The sequence below is a fragment of the Perissodus microlepis genome, chromosome 1 (genome assembly GCF_051167445.1).
Source record: "Perissodus microlepis isolate ML-2025 ecotype Zambia chromosome 1, ASM5116744v1, whole genome shotgun sequence".
Taxonomy (NCBI): Eukaryota; Metazoa; Chordata; class Actinopteri; order Cichliformes; family Cichlidae; genus Perissodus; species Perissodus microlepis.
The window spans coordinates 6,527,358-6,547,799 of record NC_140461.1 but is presented as its reverse complement, the minus strand read 5'-3'; the positions used below and the strand labels follow the sequence as shown (position 1 = coordinate 6,547,799).

Sequence of the window (20,442 nt, the reverse complement as noted above, 5' to 3'; positions counted from 1 at the left end):
ATTGAACTGGGAAAAGGGAAAAAGCTTATGGACAAACAAGGTAAGTTTTCCTATTTTCTGGTTTCCTTTCTTGTTGTCCAGCCCACTTCCCATACTCAGTTTTCTCCCGTGGTCGCAGGCACAGATCACACTGTACACATAATGCAATTGCGCAAAGCTGTTTTACAGATCTTTTATATCAGTGGGGTTATTTTTTTTTTTCCAGTTCCAGTACCACAAATGACTACTTTGGAAATTAGGCAGAAATCTAATCACAACCTCTTGGCCCTCAGGAAGCAGATGACCTTATTTGGATGTCAAATTCTTTTACTTGTGCTGGTTTTATTTTCAGACTGTATAGTGACAAGAGCAGACACTAAGGTCAAACCTGATGACTTGAACGCATTTATATCTTAGTTTGCTCACTAGTTACCGGAGATTTCATCCAAAGTCTCAAATGCCTTAAATATTCTGTAGTGAGATGTGCAGGTAAAGAAAGCACAGCAGCACACTGATGGAGTCTGATCAGTTTTTATTCCCTTGTAAATAGAATATCAATAAAAACACACCTTAAATATAACATAAGGTTTATCCAACAGATGAAAAAGTAACAAAAGGCCTATGTAGAGTTTCTACATAGTGATTACAGAACAGTCTACTGTCCAAAAAAGGCACTAAATCCTGAAATAGAAAAGAAGCAAATAAACAAAGAAAAATCAATTTAAACTGATACAACAAAGATCCTGCTGAGGTTTGATATTTTTCATTTTACAGAGATTTATTGAAGAGCTTATTGCCACAGTGAAATGGCAACCACTGCTTGTTTTCCTCCTGGCTGATTACATGAGAACATCAACACCGGAGCGTCTCCATTTCACGTTGACCACATGAATGATAGATGTGTTTTTCACCTTAATTTAAAAAAAAAAAAAAAAAAAAAAAAAACAACCAAAAAACAGCTTTTTTTTTTTTTTTAACTCTTTAAACGTGAAACTGCATATCACAACACTGAGCAATGAAGGAGGAATGAAAGCACCTCACATGAGAGGCATCAGTCTCAAATGAGCTCACTACCTTAACATGCACCCTGATTTTGTTAAAGGAAGCATCTCACATCAAAACTTTCCTGTTGAATAAAGTATTTGCTGTACTATGTGGACCGCCGGCCAAAGTGATATGCGGGATATGGCACAGGTAAAGATGAGTCAAGGTGTAGTCAGTGCCAAACATATGCACAGGTAGATGTTCCAAAAAACAAACAAAAGAAAAACAGTTCAACAAGGCAACAGAGGACTGAAGGCAGATGGAAACACGCAGCATGAATGGCCTGACAGAGCAGCACGAGCAAAGGCTTTTCTGTTTCTGTCCTACTGCTTTTTATTTTATGAGAACTAACTGTATTAGGCAGTTTCTGGCACAAAAAGAGTCCATTTAGATCAAAACAGACACAAACAAAAGCACAGTAAACACCAGAAAAGACTGATGTTTCTGTTATTAGAAGCAAATATGGGTTCTTTATGTAAGGAGGTTTAGCTTATTTCTTAACGTTTAAATCAGTGTTTACTGACCAGGAGACTTTTGTAAGGTCTCCTGGTGGTGCTTAACAAATTATTGACACCGTTAGATCCACCTCAGATTTATCTATCCAATCGTTTTAATAGACCGCGATGGGTAATCAAACTAAGACGGTGACCTTGCCTTTATTTTTCATTTGCAGTTCTTTCCCTTTTTCTTATGTACAAAATAGCTAAAATGACACAAACTCACACTAACTGGCTGCTTCAGACCTCCAAAATGCAATGTCATGAGAAGACCATGAAGGCAAAAAAGAATAATCTCAAAATAGCACAATGGCCTAAATGAATCCATAGATTCATTTCAGAAAGGCTTCTGCTTAGCAGATTAAAAAGAAAAAAACTAAATAAAAAACGATCTGTAACCCTTTGATGGGTTTGTAAATTTTGGTGTAAATCATTAAATGACAGAAAGCTACATAACTGACTAATAATGTCTCAAATGCTTAAAGCAAAGACACCCAGGACAGCTCTGCTGCCGCACAATTAAAGAAATCCTCCACCATGCAACAAAGTTTCTCAGACATTTAGCCCGAAACACTGAAATCCACCAGAATGACAGAGAGACTATTTCGTATTTTATGGACCCTGGTGGACGTTGGAGCTCATAAATGAGTAAATTCCCTTTAAACGTGATATTTACTGGCTCTAGTTTGAGGAGAAATTTCCCTTTTGAAAAGCCGCTGACGCTTCTGTTGGCAGCCAGCGTGAATCATCTTTACGGCCTTGTCACAGTTTGATCCAGACGGGACTGACACAAATCAGCTCGACAGTTAGTTTGAAGCTTTGATTCACATTGAAGCAGCTGTGAACAAACCTGCGGGGAGTAGCTTATAGCTGAATGGGAGGGAGCGAGGTATATATGTTGAGTTTTTAAACTCTGAACTAGTAGCTTAGCCTGTAAAGCACCTGGTGACGATGAACCGGTTTGAATGAAGCCGCTTTAGTGTAACAGAACATCATGTTATTAACTCGCCTGCATTAGTACGGTTAAAAATGTACAGCCATTGTAGAAGTCTTCTTCATGCACTGATCCTCTGTTAGTGCGCTGAGAAAAATGAGGCACTTAAACATGAAGCTGAGGTGTGCTGCACCTTCATAAGCATTTAGGTTTCTATCAAGTGTTACACTGCACTGTAGTATTATTAATGTTTTAGCCTTTGAGAAGGTTTTAGTGTCAGCTGTAAAAGGTAAGCAAATGTAAGAGCTGGACTGATAGTGTCAGCAGTGATCTCCCACTGAGCTGCACTCACTTTTTTTATTTTGTTTTAAAGGTTAGTAAGTGTCTGTCTGTGTGCGTGTTGCTCATACTGGAGACTGCAGTCATCTTTTTTTAGCGTGTTTTAACTCATTGTTTTGCTTTTCTCGCCTACAAACTTGAGCTCATTTTCAGCCAAAGCCAGTCAAAATTTTGTCAAAATCTTCAGTTAAAATCCTGGATCCTTCCATCCTGACACTAAAAGGCAGACATACTTGTGACCGTATATCTTTCAATTATCTTAATGTTCATCAGCGGAACATTAAGCAGCTGATGTCTCCTCCTTGACTCTGGTGGAACAGGACGTACGTACAAAGCTTGGATCACTATGACATTTTTGTTAGTGTAGTTGAAACGCTCCGAGCACGGTGCTTAGTGTGCAGAACATTTTGGGAGTGCATGACTAGAACGCCGTTTAAACCAAAAGCCCCAGAGCCCTTACTCACTTTTGACCGGTGGATGATTTTGTATTCACTACAAAACTGATCTGGAAATTATTTTGGGGTTCTGGAGCTTTGGCAATATAAACCACGAGCAGTTTAGTAAAGACGGATGGCATCGCTGTGACGTCACCCACATCTGGACTTCTTCGCCATTATTGTCTTGGGTGTTTTGAACCCAGATGTGAAGACCAAGGAGTGTATCTGACTTAGACAGTTAAATTATGGCTTATTAGACGCTTCCATGCCTTCAGTTTTTAAAAATACTTCTACAATGGCTGTACTAACCTTAAATATCCTCAATTTTACCTCAATCAAATATTTAGTTGGTTTTTTAATTATTAAAGGAGATTTCTTCTTATGGTGATTTCAAAAGAATTAACCTCCTCTGGCCTGTCAGTCAGTCTTAGTGACTAGTGAAATATTTCAACAAGGACTCAAAGCACCATAAACAAATGAAGTGTCATTCAAAATGAAAATACAGCTTAAAAGTGACAGTGTGTGTTTTGAACACATGGCATATCGAGCACAAACACAGATATACCTGAAAAAGAATATAAAAATGATGCATTTGCTTGAAATAGTTTTTAACACATCTGATGCGTCTTTGATTAGCATATCTCAAACACACAGTTTCATCCATGATTATCATACACTCAGAAAATACACAAAATTTTAAAACTTAATACTTTGGCTAATGTTTCACTCGTCTTTCACCAACATGATAAGACTCATACTGATAGTTTCTCTCATTTGAAGCTAATATGTCTATATAGTGTACAAAGAAATGGATTTGGATAGATATACTGTATTTAAGTATAGTCTGTGTGTCTACGCACACACACATATTAGAAAGATGGGTGACAAATTAAAGGAAAAACCAAATGTCGTGTCAAGGTGTTGGCCCTTTGTGCACTGGAAATTCAGTGATTCTCCAAATTTCTAAAACTCTACTAGAGGGATGAACAGCATTCCTCCAAAACATATTCCCTCATTTGGTGTTTTCAGAGTCCTCTCTAACTAGCCCACATCCTCCCATAGGTGCCCAAGTGAGTGTAATTCTGGTGACAGTCTGATGACTTCACAGCTTACAAGAGTCTGCTTTCTGTTTTCAAAAGCCTAAAAAAGGAAAAGTTGTTTTCTTGGCTCATTTTTTTCTGTTCATCAGCTCACACAAAATAAGCACAACCCAACACTGCCAAACTGGTGAACGTTAAATAGACCTGTATTCATATAGTGCTTGCATACTATGGGCCTTTAAGAATATGGTGCAAACACTCGCGCTCTGATAGATACATCGGGGGCAATGATATTAGCCACTTACCGATCTATTGCATCAGCACTTACAACAGCAAACACGTTTCAAATATCTATGTTTGGTAGAATGCAAACACAAAAACCAGCTGATCCCAGCTGAGAAGTGCAGAGCGTAAACAAGTAAATAAATAGCTACACAACAAATGTTAGAGAAAGAAAAAACATATGGGCCAATATAGTCGGAATATCAGGTTTTTTACATTACTAACTATTATATCAGCACCCGTATTGAACATCTCAAATGTGTTAATATGTTGTTCAGCATCTTGCCCAAGGACAATTCAACATGCAAACTGAACCACTAATCTTCCAATCAGTTTATGAATGGCTCTCCCAGCCACAGCTGCTTTCCAAGCACCAAATGTTTACCAATCAATGGCCTCCAGCCAGTGACATTAACACCAAACATACTTGCTTTTTCACCTCAAAAGATAATCATTTAAAAAAAAAAAAGAAAATCAAAAGATAGATCATGTTTAGAAAAACTTAAAGCACGTCTGAAAGCTATATGCACAGTGCATGCCTAAAGATTCAATGCACTGCCAGCCTGGAAGAGAACACCCTTATTAGGAAAGTAGAGTTATTGTGACCTTTCCCCCTACAGGGACAAACAGGCCCAAACTGGATCCTAACACTGTAGGGGTCAGTGGTTCAGTTTCCTTTAATTTATCACCCATCTGTATTTATTCACTTTACATTTTAATCTTTAGTATTTAAACAGCTTTTTGACACTACTGACTTCCTCTCAGCTGAATGATATGTGTTGATTATTAATTATATAATCCAGCAGGTAACTGGGTACGAATGAATAAACATCACCCGGTCACAAGGACGCCCAGGTTTCTAGTTTTCATACAACTCTCTCAAAAAAACAAAACAAAAAAACAAAATTCAAAGAAAAACTTGTTATTGATTTGGAAGCAAAGTAAAGCCATACAGGATTTAAATTCTCACTGGAAACTGAGGCCCTAATTAGTTTAAACGCTACTAAATTCACAGTATTTAAATATTTATAAAGGGTAATTTCACTATTGTAAATAGAAATAAATCACATTTAAGTCCAAATTAGTGCCTGAAAACCTTAGGCAGCTGAATTTTCAATATAAACTTGCAGCATATAATTAACCACACGAATACAAGTAAAATCTGTGAAAACAATAAATTCTGAAAGATTTAGTAATGATAAAATTGCATTATCGGTGTTTCAGTCATTATGGCCTTTGCTGCTTCTACACATTGAGTTTATCTTATCAGGCAGGGGAGGCTCATACTGTTTTTCTCTCTTTTTTTTTTTCTTAAACATTTTTCAGACATTTTGGGCCCAGAGACAGATTACTTATATGCTGTTACCCTAAGATTAAATATAAAATTTAAAATATAAAGAACTGTGATGAAATGTGCTGCAACACTTTATAACTATCAGTTAATATAAACTAAAATGAACGCATTTATCTTTTGAGGCTGTTAAGTTGTGTTGTGATCACAGTGCAAGACCCTGAAATGTTTGGAATTCCATGTCAAATACAGTGTTGTCCTGCTGTGAAAAAAAGCAGTTTTCCAAGAAAATCTGCACAATGCATGAAAGTCCTGTTTATCAGCCTTCTATGGAAGATTTAAAATGCCTCAACATAAACAATCAACAAAGAAAATGGACAGCTACAGCATGTGTGCCCTTATAGGTGCGTCCTATTTCACTTTCTTTGCTGGATTTGTTTTTAGGTACATTTTAAATTTTCCACAGGTTGCTGGGGAACACTAACAAATAAAAGCTTATTGTTAATATTATAATTATAATACAATAATAATGCCTATACGAGCGTAGCAGAGCAGGTTGGTGGTTGGAGGTAGGGTTGGGAGGTATCTCAGGGTTGGACTTTACACGACTTTTGGTCATTTTTTTCCACTTATTATTACATTCCTATAAAATCTGCTTGCATATAATGACACCTGTTTATCGCTCTGACAGCTCTGATATCTGCCCCTCCTTTCAGTCGTCCTCCAGAGTCTCAGTCTTGATGTCATTCCCCACGCTGCACCCTGCGCCATCCCCCTGATTGGTTACCACCGGGCTGCTGTCACTCACTGCCGCCGCCTTCTCCAAACTGACTGGATCCTGGGCCTCGGACAGGGCACTGTGAACTGTGGGCTCGTCCTGGAGAGAGGGGGAAGGAGGGGACCAGGAAACACCTGTTAGTCTGGAACCTTCCATCTGAGGAACCGCGCCTGATATTAGGGAGCGACCAATAAGAGATGCGGCCCTCTGTCCAGACACGCCCCCTCTACCCAGGGCAGAAAACCAGCTGGGAAGCAGTGTGGGAACCTGAGTGAGGGGATAAGAAAAAAGAAGGTTGAGTGGATCTGTAGCTCTGTGTGGAATCGCTGATAAATGTAAGGCGGGTGTAGATGTGCTCCAGCTCTACCTGGGTTGGAGAGGACAGGTCAGCTCGACTGAAACTGAACTGCCTTGCTGAAGCTCTCTTATCAAATAAGGACACCTCACAGCCCTGTGAAAAACCAGCAAACAAGTTATACAAGGCAGAGGCAAGTTATCGGTGTCACCATATATTCCTGTGATTTTGATCATTCACACACTGGGGCCAAACATTAATTTTTATTAAACATACAAGCACTATGAACAAATTCCCACGCCAAGTCGACTTATCAGAGAGATTTCTCCTCATATTGGAGCAATACGAGCGAGTTACATTTGTGTTTTGCTATTTTTTCATGTGTCAAACACTTTTTATTGCCTTAGTATTGACCGACTGTAAATAAAGAAGATCGTCAACACTCGGTTGTCTCTAACAATCTGTGGAGTGATTTCTGTGTGAAGGACTGTGACAAACATTTCAGTTTTCAAGACCAAATCTGACCCTGAACTTTCTTTCTTCGGCAAATACTTGCTAAATGTAGTGTCCCTGTAACACAGATTACATGTAATCGGTTTCATGTGGGAGAACACTGCCTTGAAAGGATCAGGTAGACCATTTGATCCAAAGGCCTTGGGCTGATCAAGTAATTTGCTAACGTTACAAACTAATCATCCACAGATTTACAGAGCAAAGACGCAGAACTGCTACATGCTTTCTACATAAATAGTCAACATTGTGACAGTTGTCATTGTAGTGATACAGAGTTGTTGAAGGCACAAGATATATGGTACATACAACAGTCCAACACAAGTGTTGAGAAGCAAAAATCTAGCACAAACACAAGCTGTGCACAAGTGAGCAACATAATCACAACAGCAACAGCTGTGGGTGTCATTAATAACAATGGCTTATTGAGGTTATGCCGAACCCCTTGAAAAACAATTATGGAGACCAGGACAGTTCTCATGGGGAAAATCAGAGAGGCAATTAACTTTAAAAATACAGAGTTCCTGCTTTGTTCTTTTTAGGGGGTTTGTGTTTCTATGTTCAGACATTAAGATGTAGGAATTCGCGTATATAGTTTACCTGGTCAGGGAAGTCGTTGCCATCCACGTCGTCGCTGTTGGACTGACCTCCTGGACTCTGAACCTCGATGCCATGACTCTCCAAGATGGCTGCTTCTTCAAAAACACAAACGTCATCATAGCATATCGACTCAGCTACAAAACAGCAACACACTCAAAATAAGGACAACAGTGATTCAACTATTCAGAAGCTGCTCTTCTCGGTAAGAAAACAACATCCTGTTTCCTCTTCAGGTGTGCGAGAAATTTAACACTGTCTATTGTGATGACCAGCAATACTAGTGTGAACTGGGTGACACAGAAAAAGAACCTCACACAATTAGGATTTCTGTTAAAGTGAAACACAAGCTCTTGTGCGTGCTACTTGCACATAATGCTCTTAAGCACATAGATACAGTACAAGTGATTTCCTGTGGGTTCTTTATTTATTTACACCAAACCATAGTGTAGTATACAACATCTAACGTGTATCTCTCTTTCACTCCCACACACACACACACACACGTAGACATTACCAATATTAGCACGCCTCTTGATATCTTTGCGGCGGTTCGCAAACCAGTTGTAGACCTTCAGGGATGTTACCCTCTCCAAATCAGACAGCTTCTTTCCTGTAAAACACACACACACACACCCCAGACCCATTCAGTCTGCAACTGCGTTTGTTTATTAAAGTGCATTCAAGCCCCCCATATATCTTAAAACAATGTAAAGTCCATTTTATTTATGGACAACAGCCATCTGAAGCTCAAGTGTTTTTAAAATTGTATGGAATTCCAATGATGACAGTGAGAAGATGAACGTTTAACTTTGAACAGGAAGACAGAATCAGTCTAGCACATAACTAGCTTTACAATGCAGTTAGAAAAATTAAGTTTGGGATCCTGCAGTTCTTCTAATTAATAAATACATATTAAGCCAAAGAAGTAGTTAACATATTTATACTAAATAGCAAATCTAATAATTCGTTTCCCCAATCACTAATACTTAATTTGGGATGCAATTCACAACCTTTCGCCAGTAAGACTGTACCTGGTTTCTGTATGACAGCATTGCAGGCAGTGGCAATCTCCTCTCTCTTGGCTTCATCGGGATACTGGTTATCATTGAAATAGCTGCAGATACACATTGCACTTTGTTACTTTCACTTCTTCTTACATCAGTTCTACAATTCTACATCAGTACCCCTCCTCATCCTCACCCCTCCATGACAGCCAGACACTCCTTCCTCCAGGTAAATCTGCTCCCTCGTCGCAGACGGAAGCCCCCGGGGGCCGAACCAAATGTAGGAGGAGCTTGATTCCAGTCCATCACCTCCTCCAGTGGTATGGGGGTGGCTCGCATTGCCAGAGTAGCACCTGGAGCATCAAACATGACAAAAGATCAATGAGATTTACTAGGTTCTGTAAATTAGTAGGTTCTGGAAGTCAGTTTCGTGCCATTGGAAGCATTTACTGTACATTACCACAGCAATCCTTGTCTAAATCAAACTTTTGTCTCTGTATAAATCTTTAGACACATAATACACTGATTAATGATCACTAACTTATATGTCATAGTTGGTCACATTGATAGAAAAATGTCAGTCAGAGGTGGTGATGATGTGAATAACTAATTTCTAACTTTTAGATGAGGCTGAAAGGACTTTAACATTCTGAACTAAATATATTTTAAAGCGTTTATTTTTCAATATGCAGCTGCAGAGAGGATCATGGATTCAAGCCACTCCAGGCTCTGTATCCAATTTAGATCCAGTCATCTGATCTGCATCTGTTTGAAATATCTAAAATCTAGCTGATTAGCATGTAGATAGCGCTATAAAAACTTACACATTTCTTTTAATATGTTTACATTAATGTTAACATATGATATAACTTGAAACAGCTACTATCGCTTAACACTTAGTAATTGTAACTCCTTACAAAGATCTCTGCTATGGTTGTAAGAGTGCCCAAATTATAAATGCTTATACTGAAAAACATTAAAGAAGACTTTTTGTAAACCTTATTAAGCATTTCTTACCCAGTAATGGCAGAAATAATGAACTCCACCATAAAACATAACTTTGTTTCAGCCTACTGCTGGTCAGAAACTATTCAAAAAACATTTTTTCATTTAATAAAAACTTCCTTTTGACAGGGGACCTGTGCCAGAGTCTGTTGCTTTACTGTGTAACTAATAGCACAGGCAAATCAGTAACCTGTGTCCATTTTCCCAGAATTTTATCTCCAGTTTCTCTCACAGACATTTTATCCCTGTCAGGTTACACCTGATTAGATTAGGTAAGAAAAACTTGATATAAAAGTCAAATGTAAAATTCCAGTTTCATCCAATGAAAATTCAAGTTGGGTGATGATGACCAGAAACCGTTTAAACAAAATGTATATTGTGGGCCAAACTAATTAAAATGTCTCCTTTCTCCTGTCTTGTATTTATAAAGATAAACATCATGGCCCACACTGAAACATAATCATATTCCTCCACCGGATTAAAATGAAAGCTCCGCTCTGTATTTACCCGTTGCCATGGTGAATCCTGGTATCGGCACATTGATGATGGCTTACTGTCTCTACTCACGCACACGCTTAACTGACGGTTAACATGCTCAGAGTTGTTTGAACTTACTGTGATCAGCCTTTCTGGAATGGGAAACTCTGAGTTGATGACAGAGTTTGTTGAACATGCTTTCAGGGACAGGTCAACCTCAACCTCATTCTTAATTCTTAAGTTGTATTTTTTTCAGACCGACTGGGAATCAGTACTTTATAGAGTAACAAGCCAATAAGGAAGATAAGAGTCATAATATCTGGAAGAAGCACCACGATAGTTTGTTTTCCCTATAGGGAGGTCACGTGCTAACTAGAAGTAGACTCCACTGTTTTTCATTCTGTACATTCCAATATGCTGATCCCATGTTTAACACAATGTAGCCATTGTTTATTCCACACTTTGTTTCCGTAACTGTAGCCTTCTCAAGATTCCTAAAATGTAAAAAAACAACAACAAAAAAACAAGTTTTATTTTCTTACAAAAGAATTTACACTGATACTATCTATCAATCCAAGTCCCACAAGTTGTCTGAGCTTGGCAGAACTCTTCTACGCTTAGACCACCTGGAATTCATTACAATGCTCCCTTTAGAGTGAATGCTTTAGTAATTGTTCAATTTAAATTTGTCGTCTTCTGTCTTTACCAGTTTTGTCTCTCAATTAATTGTATTTGTCTATTTTTTTGTTTTTGCTGTGAACCTTTTAATCCAAAGTCTTATTATTTATTATTGATCTATTACTGGTTGTAAGCTTCTTTTGTAATTTTAAATATTCAATATTAGTTTTTGACTCGAGTCTAAACATCTCTGATTCTGATTAAGCCTAAAAAAAAAATCTTTCGCTCTTGCTAAAAAAAAAAAGACAACACAGTGAGTCACACACTCAAAGCAGCACACTAGTTATTAAAAAAACTCCCTCCTACTGTTTTATTTTACAGTATTTTTTCCACAGGTGGAAAAGTTAGAGAAAAGTTTTATGAGAAATGTGGAGCTGTTGGAGAAATTAGTTGTTACCAGGATTGGTCTTCTCCAGCTGGTACCAGCGGAAGAAAGCTCGCTTCTTCTGCTCGCTGAGGTCCGATCCCTGCTGTAGGAGCCAGTGGGAGATCCGGCTCTGACTGATCCCTGGAGGAGCGGGACCAGAGTCACACTTGTGGGGGTCTGGTGCTTGTTCACACACCAACATTTCTGCTTGTGTTTTAGCAAACAGATTAAATTTATACTCACCTGTTACCTGAGCAACCACAGCCTGGGATATACGTCGGTTTGCCAGGAAGGATTTAATCTCTTCCTTGATCACAGCACTGTCCCTCCTACAAGAAGGGAGAAGAAAAAAGTACAACACATTTAAATTTTCAACATTACAAGCCTGATATTAATTAACACACGGCAACACAACAATCACTATACTTATACCAGATGTAACTGTCTGCAGTTCAGATATACATTACAGGCTGTTGTACCCGAATGTGTGCTGCTGTAATATTCCTTGCTCTCCTTCTCCTTTGATTTCATTTTCACACATCTTCAAATCAATACTGCTGATTGCTGCCGTCTGGCTGCAGACTACAGATGAGAGGCACTAGACTGGATGTGTGTACTTGTGTTCATTTTGTATGTGTGAGTATTTGTTTGGCAGCAATCATCACATCATATTCATATTCAGAGTGAGCTACAAGCAGCCTTGTCAGGAATCAGGACCCTCTGTATTAACACATACCCTCTGCTGCTGCAAATTACTGTACATGTGTCTTTAAAAGCAACATGCACCTACCTGAATTCCAAATTATTATTGTTTTTGCAGTAAACTAAAGAAAATAGTGTTATAATCTTTGTAGCACTAAATGCAGTTGGTTGGCAAGAGTCCCTTTTCCGTCACTCATTACCAGGGCTGACTATCAAAATATCATACATGCAGGTTCCTCCTATGCTGACTTTTCCAGTTTATTTACAGGTGAAACATTATAAACATATACAAAGCCCTATACTTTATATGATAACATAGAAGACACTGGAACACAACAAATACATCAACGTCTCTGCAGGGCAACAGTTGAAGCATGACAATAGTCAAGTGGCGGGGCTTAAGCGGAGCATCAAATCCTCGATGACATAAAAAAGCAAATATATCCACGGCTGTATATAGACAGATTTCTGTGATCAGGGATAAACAAAAGCCTGTATATAGACAGTGTCACAGATTATTGCGACACCATCAAACAAAAATGAGGACACGCCTTAAACTTTTGAATCTAAGCACCTCAGATACAGACATCAGGCTCTATACGGGTTTTTCACATCGGATTTATGCTTCTGCGTTAAATCTACGTTGTACATACATTATAACTACAAACCCCTCTGAAACCTACACTGTTTTTCTTCTTAAGGCTAACCTTAAGGTAAATTTAATTTTTTAAAGTTTATCTAGTGTCTGATGTTATATTGTTTAAGATAACAATTGGCTAAAATTATCTTCTTGCTCTGAGGATTTTTCTTTTTACTTCAGGCCAATTGAGTGTACATGCAAGTATTACATGTATGTATTTCAAAAGTACCGGTAAAACTATTTTATAAAAAACAAATTTCTAGGTGTTATATTATTGAATCAAGGGAAAGCTGGTCTACTGGCATTTACGGCATGGAGTACCAGACTAAAACACTTAACAAAGCACTTGTCTGCTGTGCTTTATGACGCAAGTTTGCTAGATGTAGATCTGGCAAGCCAGCCAGTTTCTCCTCAGTCGTGAAGTCTTTCATTCAAACTAACCCTTCCAATAAACCAGAAATATCACCTTTGTGAGTCCTATAAAGGGAAATACAATCATTGCTGTCTCTTGTAGTCAACATTTAATACAAATTAAAACAATAAAAAAAAGCTGTTTCCTAATCCTGTTGTCTGAATGCACACCCTGAAAAACAACCTCCAAAATAACTTTCTAGAACATCTAATCTGCTCTTAGCTGGTGTGCCCTCGTTTTACCTGCCATTTAAAGGGCTGTTCTTACCTCATCAAGTCCTCCACCTTTTCATCAACGTCTATGTCCTCTTCACTAGCTTCAAACGCATACCCTGGTGTGGTTACAGTAGCGCTAACCACCCCAAGAGGAAACCGGGGTGGTGAAAGCTTCCCATTGGTAACGGCAACCAAACCGTTTGGCACTACTGCTGTTATGGTATTAGGTGAGGCTACCGGAACAGGCAGAGGTGGGGAGGTGGTGTCAAAGTTGTTATTAGGGGACAATGAGAGGCGGTTGTTGGGAAAACTTGTCTGAGTGGCGGTAGAAGTCATGGAAGAAGAGGCGGCGACAGTGCTGGAAGACGAAGGTGGCATATAGGAAGGTTTATGGGTCAACTTGTGCCCATGCTGCCGATCCAGGTGATCCAGGGTGTCCAGAGCATGGAGAACCTCTGCCTGGGTGATGCCCGTCCTCCGTAGCCTCTGGAGGAGGTCAATTTGCTCGATGGTGAAGCGAGGCTCCTCACACTGCTGGAACATCCTGTAGGAGATTATTTTAAAACTGTTTAGTAGAGTTGTCTGAGCTAACACTGGTATAAATTTTAACATTATATAAAAATGTCATATTGCAATACCTTTGCTATAGCAACGCCATGCATTTACAGTCCCTTATTTCAACACCCTCCAACAAAAGCAAGAAAACTGTTTCAGCTGAAGGTGAAAACAACAAACAAACAACCAGTCTAGGAAGGAGAGATGCTGGTAGATGCGCAATCCAAATGTAAACAAATGAATTAACCAAGCATTGCCAGTTGAACTCCATATGACGGGAAGAGCAAATGGCAGATGGAAATTACTGATGCAGTTCTGGTTAAACTAAAGTGTTAAGTATTTAGTTTATATTTAAAATCTCCAGAGAAAACACTAAAAAAGAAAAGAAAAAACACTGTCTTACATTTGACTTATGCCATGTCACTGCATGTAATGCTGTGTCATCACTATTGCACTATAATGCCCTGCTGCTGCTGGTAGCTTGCTTCAATAGATTCACACTTTGGATTAGGTAATGTGTCATCAGTGATAGCAGCTCACTGGATAAGAAAGATTGAAAACGCCCTTTATTCGGGTACAATTCTATATGCTGTTGCCAGCAAGCTACAAGCATCAATAAAACACTGTTCAGTATTTTTTAACATGATGAAAAATACCATTATTGCACATTTTCACGAAATATTGTGACATAACTTTGAGGCTATATCGCCCACCTCTAGCTGACAGTAATCAGTGCCCACTGCACAGTAACACTATCCTCATGACTGCTGTGAAGTGTTTGCAATGCAGGCATGCGTAGTGCTTCTATGTACTGACAACAGAACTAAACACTTTAGAGGTGTTTAAAAAAATGCATAACTTGAAATGACTAGTCAGAAAAATAAATGCTTTCCATAAATAGTGCGAGTTTTATGAAACAAAATGAAAATCACTAGTTTTTAGCTCATTGCAGACTTTTTTCTGCACAATGAGCTTCACATCTCTGAAAGAATCACAGAAAAATTGCCAGTACAGTCACATCTGGTAACTTCCTGCCTGCAGATTTACAACACACACACACACACACACACACACACACAGTAAGACGTCACCCCTCAGCAGCTGCTGTCCAGATATGAAGCGCATTCCTACACATTTAATAAGCATTTTATTATAGCTGATGAGCTTTTGGTTCCTCTAATCATTTAAAGTTGCACAAATATGTTATTCACCCAATTCACTGTGTGCTATTGTATGATTTTTAACTCAAATGCATTCCCCCCTATATGCAGCCCTGGCGCATTAAATTTTAATTCTTATCTATAACTGCACAGTGAATTTGTCACTTCTGAAAAAAACTGTCATAACAGTCACAAGGCTGAACCGAGGGGGGAAAGCGGGAGAGCAAGAGAGGAAGATAAACAGAGAAATAAGAGATAAAACATCTGTCTCAGTGCTTTTCTTTCTGGCGCAGAGAAGAAAAACAGGCCACAGCAGAAAATCAAAGTCAGCAGGCATATCAACACGTACAGATATAAGAGAGGGAGGTTGCGGGTGAGTGTGTGTTTGCATCTTGGGAAGAATGCCAAGAAAAATTTACATTTCAGGCAGCAAAGCTTCATACTTTCCCTCCCTGCTGCAGAGGATGACTCATACTGAAGTTAGACTGATACACAAGATCAATAAAGAAAACGTTACCACAAAAACGATTATCTAAACTATTTATATACTTCATTTAATTTGATAATCACTGATCGCGATCACCTGTGCAACATTTTATTATGCGTATTCAAAAATCAAACATATCTTCAGTTGTTTCACACAGTCTGTTTGCTTTACTTGGCTTTTTTTTTTTTTTTTTTTACTTCTAACACAAATTCAACACAAAAGGAAACATCTGTATTCTTTACAATGTGCCTTAAAACCAAGTACCACTGGTAAATCAGTTGATCTTTGTGCATACTAAAAATAGATGTTTATTTTGAGGGGAACTGTCTTTCACACATTCACTGCAGCGCTGCACTTTTTCTCCTCATTACTCAGCGGAGCTGTAAGTGAGAACGTAAATGTCCGACTCAATCAAATTGAGCATTAAAAACTCTTTAACTTGCCAGCTCCCTAGTACAAAGTCCTTGCGACATCCCATTGCGCCTGTATGAGAAATTAAAAAGAGTAATTGTCTGGAGAATTCGGAGAGAGCGAGTGGGCGCCCTCCTACACGCTCCACCCAGGCATCACCCTCACCTGAACCAGGACTGCCAGTAGTGACAACGCTTCTGGAGCAACTATATAGTGCCACGTGCCCCATGTGAGAAAGGACAATTAAGGACAGATAAAGTCCAGTGTTTAAGAGTGAAAATTTTTTAGTTTCACTAATCCACATAAAACTGGAGGAGACGTGGGGTCCAACCGAGGAAGACATGCTGACTAAAATAGCTTTAAAAGAAAAAGGCGGAAGAAGCTTCTAACTAAAAACATCTGAACCTTCACATTCTGGAGATTCAACCTCAGTTTGTAACCTAAGATTAACATTAACAGTGGAAGATTACAAAGATTACAATTACAAAAAAATGAAGCCAAGGACTGACTTTAGATTTTTATATTTATTCCACTTTTAAACAAAGAAAGATCCAGTCAAGGCATTTTCAAAGATTTCATGTACTGTAAGTGCAAACTAGAAGAACTCATCAAAGTCTGGCTTTAAAGTCTCAAACTGAACCTCTCTTAACATCCAGCGGGTCAACAGTGAACTGCTCAGGTGCAGCACCATGGTTGGCATTGCATTTTAGTTACATAACAAAGAAGCATAATTTCAGAAAGAATAGAAGACTCTTGCATTGACTATAGCTTTTCTTTTCTAATTAAATTTACAAAATGCAAAGAGCAGCTCTGAATCTAACCCTAACCTGATCACTGGTTGCCAGCAGGACTTTAAGAGGTTTTTTTAAAAAAAAAAAAAAAAACCCTCACAAAAACAGTTTTAGCTAACACAGATTTTTTTTCTACTTGTTGTATTACTTCTCTGCAAAGTCAGGAACAGACAGACAGAATTTTAAACATGTGACAACATGTGATGAGGAGGTAAATGAGAAAGTAATCAGATAGAGGTCAATTAACAATGCCTAGCAGACATGAGTGAATGCCACCAAAAATCCACCTTTCCTTTCAGCAGAGAACACTAACAGTAAACCATATTAAGGCAGGAAACCAACATTTATTCGCTGTATTTGAAACTGTAGCTTCCATATCAGGTTTTCATCCAGCCAGCTGAGGTTTGCCATTAAAATGTTAACACCGTCTGGCAACCACACTAACTTTGGTAAAAGGATAACACTGATAAAGCACAGACAAGGTACCTTGTTAAAGTAGTCCAAATGTAATCTTCAACAGTTGTAATCATTGTTAAAACAAGGAAATAGCAGATGTATCCAGTAAATGTACACACTGAATGCACTTTACTGAAGTGGATTTTAATGTACTTGTACTTTAAGTATTTTTTGTGCTTCTACTCAATATGATGCTCTTTGCCACATTTTGTACCCCATACAATTTATTTTAAAGCTGCATTACTTAATATTCTGAAGCTTTTAAAAATATAAATTACGTGATATTATACTGTATTATTATCGATAAAGCTACTCAGTGGCATATAAAGTATTTAAAAGCATCTCCAGCTAAAGCATTAAAATGATATACACATCAAAGAATCAATAATTTTAATGTGATAATATAACGTCTACGATTCTGCAGGTATATTTTGATGGTAAACCTTTAATACCTTTGTGTTACTTAAATAATACTCATAACCCTATTAAATAAAGGGTCGGTTTAATACAAAACAACGCCCATTGAAACACTGAAAAATCTTTCCCAGTGTTTTCTGCACCAAGTTCCCGCACTGTATTTACTTTTTATCAAATATTCTGATTTTCTGTGGGCCCCTCCTGCCTTGTTCTTCTTTTGTGCCACCCCATTTAAACAAAATCAGAGAAACGCCCTTCATAAGATGCCACAATGCCAGTAAAATAATATCCCTCTGTCTAGCTTTTAAAAGGATGTGTGTAGCTTTGATAGTCTTTGTCACAAAACCAGCAGATAAATAACAGGATGTGTGTGCAAGCACAGACAGATTTACCAATAATTGAATAGTATTTGGCACTGGCTCATGCCTGCTAAGCACTGTATGGAGTACATGAAAACACACATATGCACACACTTCCTTTTTGAGGTGCAGACAAGAACAGTGCCTAATATGATTGATTCATGCTGTATGTAAAAAAAAAAAAAAAAAAAAAAAAAAAAAGGAAATCAACGGTTGCTCTTTTTAAGGAAGTTCCTCGTTTTCATTATCTATGATTTTCCACTCTCCTTGTGTTAAAAACAGAAGCAAGCTGGGCAAATCTGTCAAGGTGTGCTCCAAGATTGCTGGTGTCACCCTTAGTGACCTTCAGCATCTGGAACAAATGTTACGGACCATTTTGAACCCTTAGCATCCTTTGAGTTGCAAATGCTACCTCCAAGGTGAAGGTTTGCTCCCTCTCCAAACTTAGCTTCAGAGAATGAATTCATATTCTTACTGATTCCATCTGCTATTTCTTAAACAAATTTTGAACCTTTCCCTCTTGAGACTGTAGGATACCTGTCTATTTGGGGCATTAAAGTTTTACTCTACAGATCTTTTTAAATAATAATAATAATCAGTCAAAAAATAAATAAATAAATCCAACTCTCTCCCTGAAAAAAACAAAAAACAAAACTTCACACTGCGCAAATGTGGGCTATGACTTTTCTTTCTTCAAGTAGAGCAAATAAAGTCAAAGACATTAGGAAAACTATTACCATTCCTGAACCCAGTGACCTACTTAAAGTCCTATCCAGACGTGGCATGAACTGGTAGCAGACATGTGCCAGCTGTGCACATGCACAAAGTCCTTAAATTACAGTAGGAAACTTTTTAACTGGACTCTAAACCTGAAACGCAAGACAAACTAGTCGACTGTTGTCACCAGATGTTATACTGTAACAGCCCCGTCTTAAGGTAAATCCGATGCAGAGGTCCGTCTTTAGATCGTCAACTTCAACGCCGAATCGCGTTAAAGAAAACTGGATTTTATTTTCCCCCTGCTTCGAGGAAAACACTGACTTCTCGATAGAAGATGTCCTAATACGTTTTACATATAATGGATAACAATACATGAATTCGGCATACATCTTATAAACTAATTCCTAGTAAACACAGTAGAATAGGGCAATTATTATGACTTTCATTATTCAACGTAATTACGACGCTCTGCTGGAATACATAGTGCACCGCATTAGCGAGCATTGTACAGCAACTGGAAAAGTTGACATTATTTTTTATTAAGTGACTCTTGGAGAACTAAATACCCGCCGAATGAGAGCCCGAGTCGTTATTTTTCAGACAAAACCGTTAATATCAGTTTTGATAGTGTGAAACTTAACCGCCGCGGGAAAATACCGCTGCGGTGGCACTGGGGATTTTTTAAGGAGTTTGCAGTTATCAGACAGAAAAAAGGAAATGCATCGGGCTCCTGGCAGGACCGTTTGAAGACAGCAGTAGTTGGAGCTGGAGGACTTAACTTACCTTATTATTCCAGTCCAAGAGCCTCCGCGGATGTTTGTTTTACCATATATCTATCGCCTCGGGGCGCAGGGACACACAGACACTGACAGTTTTCCCAAAATGTCTCCTCTGCTTCTAATTGGGCTTCAATCCGCCGTCAGACAGATTCGCCTTTTGTCCGGCAGACAGGCGCCATGTTGACACACCGACGCAAAGAACGACGGGAGTCGCAGTTTACTGAACGTACAGTAAATAGAGTTGCCAGTTTATTAGAGACACCTGGCTGCAGATATGATTCAGTACAGTGGCAGAGAGCTGTTGCTTGGAAGCAGTGCTGTGGGATGTTTCTAATAATTTGGTCTGACATATATTTTTGGTTATACTTCTAAATAGGTTCACAGCCAGTTTACCCATTTGTTCTACTTTTTTTACACTCACTAAATTTATTAATTTTCATTGCCGTTTGTGTAGTTTTAGATTCCTTTTTCCTCAAACTGCATTTCTTTGCTTTCCCTCCCTCCCCTTTCCCTTCCCATTGCAGTATGTCTCACACCTTATTTAAGAACTGCACTCACATTTGTTCTTGTTCACCTTCACACAGGTGAGAAGTTATGCTGTATTTCCCCCTATGTTATGTAGTTTAACCATTAACTTTATTAATCTTTCTAAACATAAAACCAAGCAACACAAAGCAACAGACAATCCACAAGATAGGTGAAGAAGAGAGTGCAGGCAGGGTGGAGTGGGTGTGACAGAAGAATAGCAGCAAGAGCGAAAGGGAAGGTTTACAAGATGGTA

General features: G+C 38.6%; 1 protein-coding gene across 3 annotated transcripts; it reads right to left on the bottom strand.

Annotated features, from left to right (window-relative positions):
• Nucleotides 1–494: 494 nt before the first annotated feature.
• Nucleotides 495–19,865, bottom strand: LOC146393227 (homeobox-containing protein 1-like). Of its 3 annotated transcripts, none has more exons than XM_084928138.1 (10): nucleotides 19,666–19,865; nucleotides 13,579–14,070; nucleotides 11,801–11,886; nucleotides 11,588–11,698; nucleotides 9,227–9,383; nucleotides 9,058–9,140; nucleotides 8,541–8,636; nucleotides 8,027–8,121; nucleotides 6,989–7,072; nucleotides 495–6,888 (listed from the first exon to the last, which is right to left on the bottom strand). In XM_084928138.1, exons 2-10 carry the CDS (start codon nucleotides 14,067–14,069, stop codon nucleotides 6,556–6,558), a joined length of 1,536 nt encoding a protein of 511 aa, XP_084784264.1. In that variant the 5' UTR covers nucleotide 14,070; nucleotides 19,666–19,865; the 3' UTR covers nucleotides 495–6,555. The 3 variants fall into 3 exon arrangements, with proteins under 3 accessions (XP_084784264.1, XP_084784274.1, XP_084784282.1); XM_084928148.1 differs by having other exon boundaries at nucleotides 8,027–8,118; XM_084928156.1 differs by having other exon boundaries at nucleotides 8,027–8,115.
• Between the last annotated feature and the right edge of the window lie 577 nt (nucleotides 19,866–20,442).

What these genes read in the sequence shown, in the direction of transcription:
- LOC146393227 (XM_084928138.1), bottom strand. Translation starts at nt 14,069, where the DNA reads ATGTTCCAGCAGTGTGAGGAGCCTCGCTTCACCATCGAGCAAATTGAC. An exon ending in TGTGGTTGCTCAGGTAACAG is followed by an intron (nt 11,699 to 11,800) that starts GTGAGTATAAAT and finishes CCGCTCCTCCAG; the next exon opens with GGATCAGTCAGAGCCGGATC. An exon ending in TGCTGTCATACAGAAACCAG is followed by an intron (nt 8,637 to 9,057) that starts GTACAGTCTTAC and finishes TGTGTTTTACAG; the next exon opens with GAAAGAAGCTGTCTGATTTG.